Source organism: Bombyx mori, chromosome 7 (assembly GCF_030269925.1).
Source record: "Bombyx mori chromosome 7, ASM3026992v2".
Classification (NCBI taxonomy): Eukaryota; Metazoa; Arthropoda; class Insecta; order Lepidoptera; family Bombycidae; genus Bombyx; species Bombyx mori.
In genome coordinates, this window is record NC_085113.1 from 7,271,299 (window position 1) to 7,285,796 (window position 14,498).

At 40.5% G+C, this 14,498-nt stretch overlaps 1 protein-coding gene across 2 annotated transcripts in view; it reads left to right on the forward strand.

Annotated features, from left to right (window-relative positions):
• Positions 1 to 5,982: 5,982 nt before the first annotated feature.
• Dopr2 (dopamine receptor 2) overlaps positions 5,983 to 14,498 on the forward strand; it is a 35,315-nt gene continuing 26,799 nt past the window's right edge. Inside the window, exon 1 of one of the 2 annotated variants that reach the window (XM_062669252.1) lies at positions 5,983 to 7,392. In XM_062669252.1, the coding sequence (XP_062525236.1) occupies positions 6,134 to 7,392 (1,259 nt within the window). In that variant the 5' untranslated portion in view covers positions 5,983 to 6,133. The remainder of the gene's footprint in view (positions 7,393 to 14,498) is intronic. The other variant, NM_001114866.1, reaches the window with a different exon arrangement.

Here is a 14,498-nt window from a genome sequence, read left to right on the forward strand (position 1 = left end):
CCATCCAAAACCACAATTTATCGCTGATTTGCTGAGTTTCAACGTGGACGTGTCAAGCTCAGTGATGATCCCCGTCAAGGTCGTCCAAAAACTGCAGTCACCCAAGAAAACGTTGATGCTGTGCATAAGCTGATTGAGGAAGATCGACATGTGACATACCGCGAAATTCAGGCAACTTTAGACATTGGCATGAGTCAAATACAAATAATCTTGCATGAACAATAAGGTGTAAAAAAGTTGTTTTCCCGATGGATACCGCATTCGCTCTGTGAAGAGCAAAAAGCGGCTCGCATTACTTGGTGCGTCAGAACTCTCGAAAGATTCCATGCAGGATCCTCAAATGCTGTATACAACATTGTATCAGGTGACGAATCCTGGATATACGCGTACGAACCCGAAACAAAAAACCAGTCACGAGTTTGGGTGTTCGAAAATGAGTTAGAGCCAACAAAAATTGTTCGTTCACGGACTGTTGCAAAAAAAATGGCGGCCACGTTTGTCTCCAAAACCGGCCATATTACGACTATTCCTCTTGAGGGACAAAGAACGGTTAATGCAGAATGGTATGCTAGCATTTGTTTGCCACAGGTCGTTTCTGAACTCCGTAAAGAGAACTGCAACCGCCGCATCATCCTCCATCACGACAATGCGAGTTCTCACACCGCGCACAGAACAAAAGAGTTTTTAGAGCAAGAAAACATAGAATGATTAGACCATCCGCCGTACAGCCCCGATCTAAGCCTTAATGATTTCTATACTTTCCCTAAAATAAAGAATAAATTGCGTGGACAGAGATTTTCATCACCTGAAGAAGCTGTGGACGCCTACAAAACGGCCATTTTGGAGACCCCAACTTCCGAATGTTGCTTCAATGATTGGTTCCATCGTATGGAAAAATGTGTCAAATTTTGCGGAGAATACTTCGAAAAGCAATAAATACATTTTTAAATAGTAATGTTGTGTCACTTCGTTAATTCCCGAAATTTTCAGTCGTAACAAATTAATACAAGGTGGAAAGTGAGCTGATATAAAAAAAAAATTCTATAGCAATAGAAACAGTAAATAATGTGATATTAACTCATTTTGTATGCTTAAAATTGCCTTCAGATTTTAAGATAGTGATTTAGAAATATTTTTATACTAAAAATAATGTTTATCGGAGCAATATTACTATTTATTTAACTAAGATTAGTTAAAGTTAACTTTCTTAATGTTTCCTTAATGTTGATGTTTTTTTGTTTACTATTATGTCTGACGTGTAAATACAATTGTTACAGACCGTATTCAAGAGAATTCATGACTAAGCTACCGCCACTTTCCTACTATAAATGCGAATGACTATTGTCCCACAAGACATTCCGGTTGGAGCAGGCGAACGGAGCAAAGCTTTGTGTTCTTATAGTTGTACACCTGAAAATCAATTAATGGAATTCATTGGAAAAGTGAGTCTTCATTACTGTCACTAGGAAAGTCAATGACAATAATGAAGGGTCAGCGACTCGCTGACGTCATCATTTGTAATAACAACACGGTGCCGGTCGCGCCGTCATCAGTCGCTGACATCATCATATGCAACAACAACTTGGCCCCAGTCACTCCGTCAAATTTATTCTATTGTCATTCAACGTAGAAAAAGTATATCAGGCTTAAGTTAAATTTCATTTTTCAGACAATTCCTTAAGCTATTTATCTTGTAGCATTTATATAAGAAAATCAATGTGTGGTTGATAATAACTTTAGGAATGTCAACCAAACCAAACCAAATAAGATGCACTAGATTAGGAACAAAATCTTAGAAATAAAACACAAACAAAAATCCATTACGCAAGAAAAATCTAAATGGGTTAAGGAATAGTGAAAAACTCCGGTTAACTTTCGAATCAAACCAAGGAACCGCTCAATCACGCCTCTACTCAGAAAATCCACTTCATCGCAGATTTAAAGTGAAACTTCCTTTGTCTCGAGGGCATCAAGGTCGAATTTCGTGCGAAGTATTCTCAGTGATTGATAGCGAGTCGCGTGACACTTGAAATTGCTTGGCAGTCGTGTGCATGAGACAGCGTTGTATGTTAAATTAATGGTCGAGCCTCAATCCAATCCGTAGGGCCCGCCATTGACACTAATACAGGGACAAACCCCAGAAATCGGTGCAAATAACCAGAAGAAAAGACATATCATTTTTCATATCGAATAAAAATGTTTTTCAACTTTATCGGAATATTCAGTTGAGATTCTTTGAATCGCGTGTTTAAATCATTATACATAGTAAGTCTTTAAACTTTTTTTTACGATGTAGTGAAGCTTCAACGATAACAATACATTGAAATTTAGCATTCAAAAAGATTTAACAGAGGACGTGTATCATAAAATTGGCTCTTAAACATCCTTAAAACAAGTCATGTGTGAGGCTAAAAAGCATGACGTAAAAGATTTATCCCGTCATAATATGAAGCTGTTTTCTTTGCAAGTATATGCTGAACAGAGTAGTAAAAAGAGTATTATTCTCTATAAAAATTGAATGTAAAGAGTGGGCGGCCACTGCAGTTATTCTGAAATGCCTAAGAAAAATTTGTGGTTCGTAATGAGAATCTATTCAAAAACGAAATTTAATAAAAATTTATTAAAATGTTACCATAATAAAGAGTTTTTCATTAAAAGCGCTCGAACTTAAAAATAAAATAAAAAAAACTGTTTAACTGATATTGCTACAATTTTTATTTTATTTTAAAGAGTATGACATTACGAGTATGTACGAAAAACACTATATGGTCGATCGGTATTTTTTAGATTTAAGTTAGATTTTTTTATAGTCTTTATTTAATTCAGACTGGCACACTAGATTTGTTTTAAAAGAACATGAATGTCAATGTCAGTCATCGATTAAGACTAGTTACTAGATTACGAGTGGTTTTAAAAAAAATAAGATTTTGCCCTACAATCCCACATATTCCAAATATGCGAGCTTATCTTTGTTTTGATAAATTTTAATCTTATATTAGGTACATTTTATTTTTTGCTAAGATCTAAATAATTTTTATGACAAACGAATAATTTCCTTGTCTACGTCAAAAAAAAAACCAATACATTCAGTACAGAATCAGCGTGAAAGGTTTTCAACTTTTCAGCGTATTCTTCCTAAATTGAATAAGTTTTTTTTAACTTACGATTTTTTTTTTTATCATACCCGAAAAATAGCGGCGATAACCAATTTTTATAAATTAAAGTAGCTAGCTACATTAACAAACTGATAAAGTGCTTATTCTATCGTAACTGCGAATGCACGATGTAACCGGTGTATTGAATCAGCTACGTATTCTCAGTTTAAAAATAGTGTTACTCTACATCTTTTTCTTGTTTCCGTTAATGGTAACTAAGGCATTTACGAAACAACAGACAGTAGTGAGCATTGTATATGCATACTAATAACTTCAACCTTCGTTCCTCTTGTCCCTCAAGGTGGGCGGAAGTCACCTTATTGTATCTGTGGTCTCCGGTAGCCACTTAACATCATAATTAAAACTACACTTCAGGCTCTTTATTATCTATATAATCGTCAACATCATCATCAAATAAATAAAATTTGAGTGTCTGTTTGTAATAATAAAATAACCACTTTTTACTAAATGCGTATTATTATGTATACACAGTACATAATAATATACCAAAATAACTTTATTTTTTTATTTTGTGTGTCTGTGTGTTGGTCTGTTTTTTCCAGCTGATCTCTGGAATGGCTGGACCGATTTTGACGGGACTTTCACTAATGGGTAGCTGATGATCTAAGGAGTAGCTTAGGCTACTTTTTTAGACTAGCTTCGCCCCGCGGCGTTACCCAATCACCGCGGGTGACATCGCGGAACTCACCTAGTTATTAAACATACTCGACCACTAACAGCTTAGTCATCTGTGACCATAAAACTCTAATGTATAGAAATCTGATTATTTAATGACAACAAAAACGAACACTAAGCCGTAAAAGTAGTTTTAATGAGGTCTATGAAAACCATAGATAATACCTACTACAACCAGGTGAGTCATGTGCTGGTTACCCAAATAAGCTGTTGCGTTGTGGGAATTGAGCGTGGACTGTATTTATTGTTTTTAGATATTTATTTTATCTTTATATGACCAATTGAAATCTTAATATAAAAGAAATATAAAATTGATGCGTTGCTCTTAGCAGCTGGATTTGAAAGAGAAATAGTGTCATGGCGGACGTCGCTCGCTGAAATTTTTACGTTAAGAAACTGAACATACTCCCCAGTTGAAGTATCTTTAATAATTGATAGGGAGTGGGCAGATAGTGTTAAAAGCACAACGAATGGCAACTCGTCGTGTGTAGATGTCTGCAACTCTTCCAATACCGTCGCCACCATTTTTTTCCTACCTAGGCTGATAGCCTTGAGAGGCTATATCAGCGTCGCCTTAACTAGTAGGTGAGCTCACGGGGCTCAAACCTGATCACGCTGCTAACACGAACCCTAGCAAGAGCCGTGCTTCGCAGAATCTACCGACGGATCGGAAACGCGACCCACTGAGAAGATCCGGCGAGAAACTCAGTGGGCTGTGTCTGAAGGTTAAAGTATACAGCTGAAGTATACGTAAAGTTGGAAAAATACCGCTTAAACCAAATAGCCTCCTCGAATTATAATGACAATAAAAATGCGAGATTAAACCGTATAATTTATTTTAATAATAACATTGATGTTACCCTTAAATTGATAATTGAAAGTTGAAATAGCATCTGCGTGGTTGCTTCAGTTTTGTTAATAAAAACAAGTACGGTAAACATAGTTGGTAGAATATTAATCTTCATCTTCTTTTAATTAAGTGCTTAGTCTATGTCGAACCGTAAAAATTCCGAGTTTTCCCTGTAAATATGTAGTAAAGCGCTTGTCATTGATTAGAAGCTTTTTCGAAGTCAGAGGTTATTTTTTTATTAATTGACTATTATTGATGCGGAACACGTTACTGCGTTAACCTGAGTTATTATGCTGACGATGATGACGGTATATTTAGTGCAAGTTGTAAAAGTAAAAACTCAAAAGCTATGAGTTAACATTGTAAAGTTCAACAGCGGGAGGGTGCGAGGTCGGAGGGACGAACCGATCGGTTCAGACCCCGTCATGTGGACGAGCTGCTCACGGCCCACGGCACACAATTCGTTTGATCTCACCGCCTGCCCTGAGCGCTATATATATATACAAACAGCAAGGGCATCTGTTGCTGATGACGTCGTCCATGATAATGACGAGATATCGTCACGTTCTGTGTCTTCTGTTTTGTCGTCAAAATCTAATAGTACAATTAAGATTTTAATTGTTATGAGCACGACAGAAAGAAATTCTTATAGCATTTTCCTGGGTTTTCACGAGCCGTAAATATAATTACAACTTCTTTTACAATTTAATCTAGCGTTTTTCAATGTCTACTTTTATAATTGACAGAGTCTTCGAAAAGTATAAAATTGTATAAAAACTTTAAAACTGTAAAAGTAGTTTTAATTAAGAAGCCCCTGTTAGAAAGTAATCGAAATTAGGACAACATCTTTGAATCGTAGGAGGTTTGAAAGAACCGAAAAAGTAAGTCTGGCGTGAATTATGGTACAGTAATTAGGTATCGCCGAAGCCATAGTAATTATGCCTTACGATCTTTTATTTATAACAACTTATATAAATAACTACTTTAAAGACTTAATATATCCAATTTTAATTTATCGCTGTTCTAATATATATATTATACGATTTTGTATTGACTCACGTTACTACATAACAGTTTAAGGACTATTGAGTAAAACAGCAAAAAAATAATTCATGAACTTGATTAGTCTCATGACAGATTCAGTATAATATTCTATTTATGAAATGAACATCAGAAACAATTGAATGGAACTCATTTTCCAAAGGAAACGAACCATTTAGTAAAGGAAAAATCGACGAAGTCCTTAAAGCGTTTTTGTTTTTGTTACAGATCGCGAGTGAACAAAAAATATGTCAAGAAAAACATGTGCCAGAAATTGAAATGCTGGAGTACAATGCCTGCCAAGAATGTAATCTCGAAATGGCTGCGAGCAAAACAGGGGAAACATAAACTCTCACCATGACGCTAGCGAACAAATAACTATCGGCAAAATATGAATGCCACCGAACCGGATATAGTAGTGGCAAGAGGCCAACTGGACTCATCGTATAGAAGCCCAGAGTACACACTGGAGTTCACGGGTGCCGCCTACAACAATGCCATAGAATTCAACCTCACCTTCGATAACATCAGCGCCTACAATATCTCCAGCGAACCAGAAGGTCTTTGGAATGACTACATCAAGCTTCTTCATGACAGAGCGTTGCTCGTGTCGTTTCTGCTATTATTCTCCTTGACGACAGTCTTTGGAAACATGCTAGTTATATTGGCCGTAGTACGCGAACGATACTTGCACACCTCAACGAATTACTTCGTGACTTCCCTTGCAGTGGCCGATTGTCTCGTCGGACTTGTGGTTATGCCTTTTTCGGCCCTATACGAAGTTTTAGAACATACTTGGTTCTTCGGTGTCGATTGGTGTGATGTGTGGCGTTCGTTAGATGTTTTATTCAGTACCGCTTCCATTTTGAACTTGTGCGTGATCTCACTGGACCGTTACTGGGCTATCACGGACCCGATAACATATCCTATGCGAATGAGCGGACGCAAGGCAGCTTTCCTAATAGCCGCCGTGTGGGTGTGTTCCGGTGCGATATCGTTCCCCGCGATCGCGTGGTGGCGCGCTGTTCGCACTGAAGAAGTTCCCGATTACAAGTGCCCGTTCACGGAAAACTTGGAGTACATTATATTCTCGTCGACAATATCGTTTTATTTGCCGCTTTTCGTGATGGTGTTCACTTATTATAGAATATATAGGGCGGCAACAATACAAACGAGGTCACTTAAAATCGGCACTAAACAAGTGATGAGACCGAGTGGTGAATTGGAGTTGACGCTGCGGATCCACAGGGGCGGGACGATGCGTCAGCGAAACGACGTTTGCCACGGAGTATGCACGCCCGAAGAAGCTGATCAAGAACCACTAACAGCACTCCAGAACAATGGTCTATCGCGATCTTCTACGCGTCTAACAAACGTGACTCACGGCAAGCATTTGCCGAAAAACTTTTCGCTGTCCCGTAAACTAGCCAAATTCGCGAAAGAGAAGAAAGCGGCCAAGACTTTAGGTATAGTTATGGGTGTGTTCATAGTGTGCTGGTTACCGTTCTTTGTGGTGAACTTGTTATCGGGAATTTGTTCGGCGTGCATAGCGCACGAGGAGATCGTTAACGTGGTCGTAACGTGGCTGGGTTGGGTGAACTCTTCCATGAATCCTGTTATATACGCCTGTTGGAGCAGAGATTTTAGAAGGTACGTTTGTTTTTTCAATTCACTTTTCGCTTATAACCCCTTAGGTTGCAGTAGTTTCACAAAAAAAGGCAATAAAATCCTAAAAGGTTTATTTTCGAAGTTCGTTCACTGAAACGGCGACTAGACAGACTCCAAACAAAACAACACCACTCAGAACAGTATTGACTAAAACGTTCGCTGTGATGGGTTCATGCTAACTTCATTACACGAACATGCCTCTCGCCGGAAATTACGGGTTAAATTTGTTTAGATACAAACTGAATGTCGCAATAATAGTTTAAAATAATGCAATATACTCTACTAATCTAAACAAATTAATATGGTAATATATAATAATAATAATAATGCCTTTATTTCCCGAACATTTTACATATTAAATTAACAATTTCAAGTAGACTAAAGTAACAAAATATTATATGAATACAAAATATAAGAGTCAAATCTACACTTCGACTACAAAATATCGCTCGTCTTAGTGTGCCTTTCGGCAAAGACCTACTCCAGCTTTTTTTATTGCTTAGATCGGCGGACGAGCTCGCAGCCCACCAGGTATTAAGTGGTTACTGAGCCCATAGACATCTACAATGTAAATGGTTATAAGTTCTCGGCCTCGTTATAGTTACAACGGCTGCCCTACCCTTCAAACCGAAGCGCATTACTGCTTCACGGCAGAAATGGGCGGGTGCCCTACACGGGGTTCACAAGAGGTCCTACCACCAGTAAACTACTTTCCACTGCTTACTCTCTGCTGCTACTCTTATCTAACTATATATCTATCTCTATCTATTGATATATCTATCTTATGATCAGATGTAACGAACTTATATAAAAAACTTGATGCCATCATTATCGTAGACGTGACTTTTTGCGTGACCACCAAATTGATATCTTTTTAGTGCAGGAGACCCTACTTAAGCCCGCGCGCCGTGACCCTAAAATCGCGAACTATAACATGGTCAGGAACGACAGGCTCTCTGCCCGTGGTGGTGGTACCGTCATTTACTATAGAAGAGCCCTGCATTGCGTCCCGCTCGATCCTCCCGCGCTCGCTAATATCGAAGCATCAGTGTGCCGAATCTCACTGACGGGACACGCGCCGATCGTTATCGCGTCCGTTTATCTTCCACCGGATAAGATCGTTCTAAGCAGTGATATCGAGGCGCTGCTCGGTATGGGGAGCTCTGTCATTCTGGCGGGCGACCTAAATTGTAAACACATCAGGTGGAACTCACACACCACAACCCCGAATGGCAGGCGGCTTGACGCGTTAGTCGATGATCTCGCCTTCGATATCGTCGCTCCGCTAACCCCGACTCACTACCCGCTAAATATCGCGCATCGCCCGGATATACTCGACATAGCGTTATTAAAAAACGTAACTCTGCGCTTACACTCGATCGAAGTAGTTTCAGAGTTAGATTCAGACCACCGTCCCGTCGTTATGAAGCTCGGTCGCGCTCCCGATTCCGTTCCCGTCACGAGGACTGTGGTGGATTGGCACACGCTGGGCATCAGCCTGGCTGAATCTGATCCACCATCGCTCCCGTTTAACCCGGACTCTATCCCGTCTCCTCAGGATACCGCTGAAGCCATAGACATCTTAACGTCACACATCACCTCGACATTAGATAGGTCATCGAAACAAGTTGTAGCGGAGGACTTCCTTCACCGCTTCAAATTGTCCGACGATATTAGGGAACTCCTTAGAGCTAAGAACGCCTCGATACGCGCCTACGACAGGTATCCTACCGCGGAAAATCGTATTCGAATGCGTGCCCTACAACGCGACGTAAAGTCTCGCATCGCCGAAGTCCGAGATGCCAGATGGTCTGATTTCTTAGAAGGACTCGCGCCCTCCCAAAGGTCTTACTACCGCTTAGCTCGTACTCTCAAATCGGATACGGTAGTAACTATGCCCCCCCTCGTAGGCCCCTCAGGCCGACTCGCGGCGTTCGATGATGACGAAAAAGCAGAGCTGCTGGCCGATACATTGCAAACCCAGTGCACGCCCAGCACTCAATCCGTGGACCCTGTTCATGTAGAATTAGTAGACAGTGAGGTAGAACGCAGAGCCTCCTTGCCACCCTCTGATGCGTTACCACCCGTCACCCCGATGGAAGTTAAAGACTTGATCAAAGACCTACGTCCTCGCAAGGCTCCCGGTTCCGACGGTATATCCAACCGCGTTATTAAACTTCTACCCGTCCAACTCATCGTGATGTTGGCATCTATTTTCAATGCCGCTATGGCGAACTGTATCTTTCCCGCGGTGTGGAAAGAAGCGGACGTTATCGGCATACATAAACCCGGTAAACCAAAAAATCATCCGACGAGCTACCGCCCGATTAGCCTCCTCATGTCTCTAGGCAAACTGTATGAGCGTCTGCTCTACAAACGCCTCAGAGACTTCGTCTCATCCAAGGGCATTCTTATCGATGAACAATTCGGATTCCGTACAAATCACTCATGCGTTCAACAGGTGCACCGCCTCACGGAGCACATTCTTGTGGGGCTTAATCGACCAAAACCGTTATACACGGGAGCTCTCTTCTTCGACGTCGCAAAAGCGTTCGACAAAGTCTGGCACAATGGTTTGATTTTCAAACTATTCAACATGGGCGTGCCGGATAGTCTCGTGCTCATCATACGGGACTTCTTGTCGAACCGCTCTTTTCGATATCGAGTCGAGGGAACCCGCTCCTCCCCACGACCTCTCACAGCTGGAGTCCCCCAAGGCTCTGTCCTCTCACCCCTCCTATTTAGCTTATTCGTCAACGATATTCCCCGGTCGCCGCCGACCCATTTAGCTTTATTCGCCGACGACACGACTGTTTACTATTCTAGTAGAAATAAGTCCCTAATCGCGAAGAAGCTTCAGAGCGCAGCCCTAGCCCTAGGACAGTGGTTCCGAAAATGGCGCATAGACATCAACCCAGCGAAAAGTACTGCGGTGCTATTTCAGAGGGGAAGCTCCACACGGATTTCCTCCCGGATTAGGAGGAGGAATCTCACACCCCCGATTACTCTCTTTAGACAACCCATACCCTGGGCCAGGAAGGTCAAGTACCTGGGCGTTACCCTGGATGCATCGATGACATTCCGCCCGCATATAAAATCAGTCCGTGACCGTGCCGCGTTTATTCTCGGTAGACTCTACCCCATGATCTGTAAGCGGAGTAAAATGTCCCTTCGGAACAAGGTGACACTTTACAAAACTTGCATAAGGCCCGTCATGACTTACGCGAGTGTGGTGTTCGCTCACGCGGCCCGCACACACATAGACACCCTCCAATCCCTACAATCCCGCTTTTGCAGGTTAGCTGTCGGGGCTCCGTGGTTCGTGAGGAACGTTGACCTACACGACGACCTGGGCCTCGAATCAATTCGGAAATACATGAAGTCAGCGTCGGAACGATACTTCGATAAGGCTATGCGTCATGATAATCGCCTTATCGTTGCCGCCGCTGACTACTCCCCGAATCCTGATCATGCAGGAGCCAGTCACCGTCGACGCCCTAGACACGTCCTTACGGATCCATCAGATCCAATAACCTTTGCATTAGATGCCTTCAGCTCTAATACTAGGGGCAGGCTTAGGGACCCCGGTAACCGTACTCGTCGAACTCGACAAAGAGGTCGACGTGCAACCTAACCCATGCATCAGCCCGCTGAGTTTCTCGCCGGATCTTCTCAGCGGGTCGCGATTCCGATCCGGTAGTAGATTCATTCGCGAAACAATTGCTCTTGAGTTGTTAGGTCTCCTTCGGAGGCGCTCGGGCAGTTGTTAGCAAATCCCACCCCTCTTGGCTGAGCCTTTGCTCGCCCACCTGTCCTGGTGAAACTGGAAAGGCCTTCGGGCCACCAGTAAACTTACAATCATAAAAAAAAATATCGTAGACGTAATCCAGAGTATATTTGGAGTAAAAATTCCAACAAACACGCCAACTTACGTGTATAAGTCTATTCGTATTTGATTTTCCCAGCACGAAATCTACGTGAGTAAATTCTTTAGACGGTTACATTTTCACCCGTTGTTGGACAAAGGTTGTTAACGTTTGATACGTGCAGAAAAGCTGCGGGCATATTCAAGAAATCGATAGCTTAACCCTTTGACTGCCGTGTAGATCAGCGGTGCCTTACGCGGCACACAAAAGCATAATTATGTCAATTTCTTTTACTAAGGCGCCAAAACATCGAGGAAACTCTAGGAATAAAGAATCCGAACGATACTGTGATTAATTTATTTCTAAGAGACGCTAAAAAACAAAACATCCATTAACAAACAAAAGAAAGCAAAGTTAGGCAATCCTGAATCCTTAACATGGCAGTTAAAGGGTTAAACAGTCTGAAATCAAAATCATATTTAGACTAAACTTAAAAATAAACTTTCTACAAAAATCATTGTTTACATTAAAGAGAACAGCTTAAAGTTTTAGTTAGACGCATCAAAACGTTTCGATGAAAGATTTATACAATAAAGTTAGTGTTATAAAGCAAGTTAGCAATATATTTAAAAGGTATCATATCGTGATTATGTGTCGTGTGTTGTCTACCCTGATGCTTAGGTTATTTTTTTAGTGAATTAATCATGTGGTTCAACTTAAAGGATAACAATAACTGCTCCTCAAACTCGGTTGACACTCAACCTAGGCGATGGCATCAACTTTATTATGCATGGGATTACGTAACATCTCAAGAGAGCGATGCTTTCATCATTGACTTAAGAATCGTGGATTAAAACTAGAATGACTATGTATCCGCCCTTAAATATATTCACTAAAAATATCAACAATTTCAATGAAACAGAATATACAAATCAGTTTAATTCCTCCTAAAACACAAAACAAAACAACAACAAATACTTTTAACCGAGCAAAAACCAAACAGCGTTACGGTTGATTAAACTTTTCTGTAATCTATATTGAGTTACGTTAAATTATTGGTCAGGTTGGCAGGACGTCAATTACGTAAATCCTAGTTCGTACGATCGGGGATCTCCATTCCAAGCGCTTCGTATTTACTCCCTCTAAATAAAATAATATCATATTGGCGATTTTCACAGCATTTTCATTGTAAATCATTCTTATGACCGGTTCAAAAACTTCTACCAAGTTTTTATTGACTTATTTTATGCTTTCATTGTACTTTAGAAAGTTTTTCTAAATCTTGTTCGTACTTACATGATTTATATCGAAAATTCGATTCTTTGCAAAACGTTTAAAAGTACCAAATATATGGGACTTTAAAGACTGAAAGCAAAATAGTTGTATAATATATTCTTTAAATTTATCTATTTTGTGCTAAAAACAAAATGTTTAGTTGTAAAAAGTACAAAATACAGCGAATAAGTGTTTTTATTTATTGCTTAGATAGGTGGACGAGCTCACAGCCCACCTGGTGTTAATTGGTTACTGGAGCCCATAGACATCTACAACGTAAATGCGCCATAAGTTCTAAGGTCTCAGGTATAATTACAACGGCTGCCCCACCCTTCAAACCGAAACGCATTACTACTTCACGACAGAAATAGGCAGGGTTTTGGTACCTACCCGCGCGGACTCTCAAGAGGTCCTACCACCACAGTGAACAGTGGTTACGCGATTTCGCCTAGTTTTTTTACCGTCCATCTTCAGAGAACCCGAAGATGCATTCATAATGCAAAATTATTTAATTGCATTAAAATGAATTGGTCAATAAAAACGCAATAAAAAATTTTAATCGAACACGCCACCGAAATGTAAACCTTGAAACAAGATAATAAATTGTTTTGATTGCCGACAGGGCACGCCACGACTCAAGACGACGGTTGCTCATAATACGGTTACATTCCGTCAGAAAACACAATTAGGGGAGACGCATTCTACTAAGTACCTTTTAAAACAGATTTCGCGCTATTTTACTCCGGTAATATAACTTAAAGCATGCAAATATGTGCTTAATTTGTTTTATAAATAAGATGCTTTGCTTGTAAAATCTTTAACGATGCTTTTAAATTTATCAATAACTTAACAACATAGATAGAAGATTTTCAAGAAAAACAGAGATTTTTTGTTGAAAATTTAGAGAGAGAAAGAGATTTTGTAAAAAGTCATTGATTCAACAGCTTCAGCGTTTTTCGCATAGAAGACTGAGGAAACACGTTCGCACACAAGGTACTAGGCTGCACTAAAAGTATCGGGAATGGAATATTTCCACTGTTCCTGTCATATTAAAATCTTTTTAATTGAAAACTCCTTGGTTTTAAAAATCGAATACCATTTATTTATTTAAAAAAAGATTCTCGGTCTTGTCACGAGGTTTTGTCAAACTTGTTTAGTCGTTGAGAAAATGGAATTGACTCGAGAAAATTCAAGAGCGATGATTTATTATGACTTTCATGGTTATGGTTTAACACAAAAACAGTGTGTTGACCGAATGATTTCTGCATTTGGTGATGAAGCCCCATCCAAAACCACAATTTATCGCTGGTTTGCTGAGTTTCAACGTGGACGTGTGATGCTCGCTCACACGTCCACGTTGAAGCTCAGTGATGATCCCCGTCAAGGTCGTCCAAAAACTGCAGTCACCCAAGAAAACGTTGATGCTGTGCGTAAGCTGATTGAGGAAGATCGACATGTGACATACCGCGAAATTCAGGCAACTTTAGACATTGGCATGAGTCAAATACAAATAATCTTGTATGAACAATTAGGTGTAAAAAAGTTGTTTTCCCGATGGATACCGCATTCGCTCTGTGAAGAGCAAAAAGCGGCTCGCGTTACTTGGTGCGTCAGAACTCTCGAAAGATTCCATGCAGGATCCTCAAATGCTGTATACAACATTGTATCAGGTGACGAATCCTGGATATACGCGTACGAACCCGAAACAAAAAACCAGTCACGAGTTTGGGTGTTCGAAAATGAGTTAAAGCCAACAAAAATTGTTCGTTCACGGAGTGTTGCAAAAAAAATGGTGGCCACGTTTGTCTCCAAAACCGGCCATGTTACGACTATTCCTCTTGAGAGACAAAGAACGGTTAATGCAGAATGGTATGCTAGTATTTGTTTGCCACAGGTCGTTTCTGAACTCCGTAAAGAGAACTGCAACCGCCGCATCATCCTCCATCA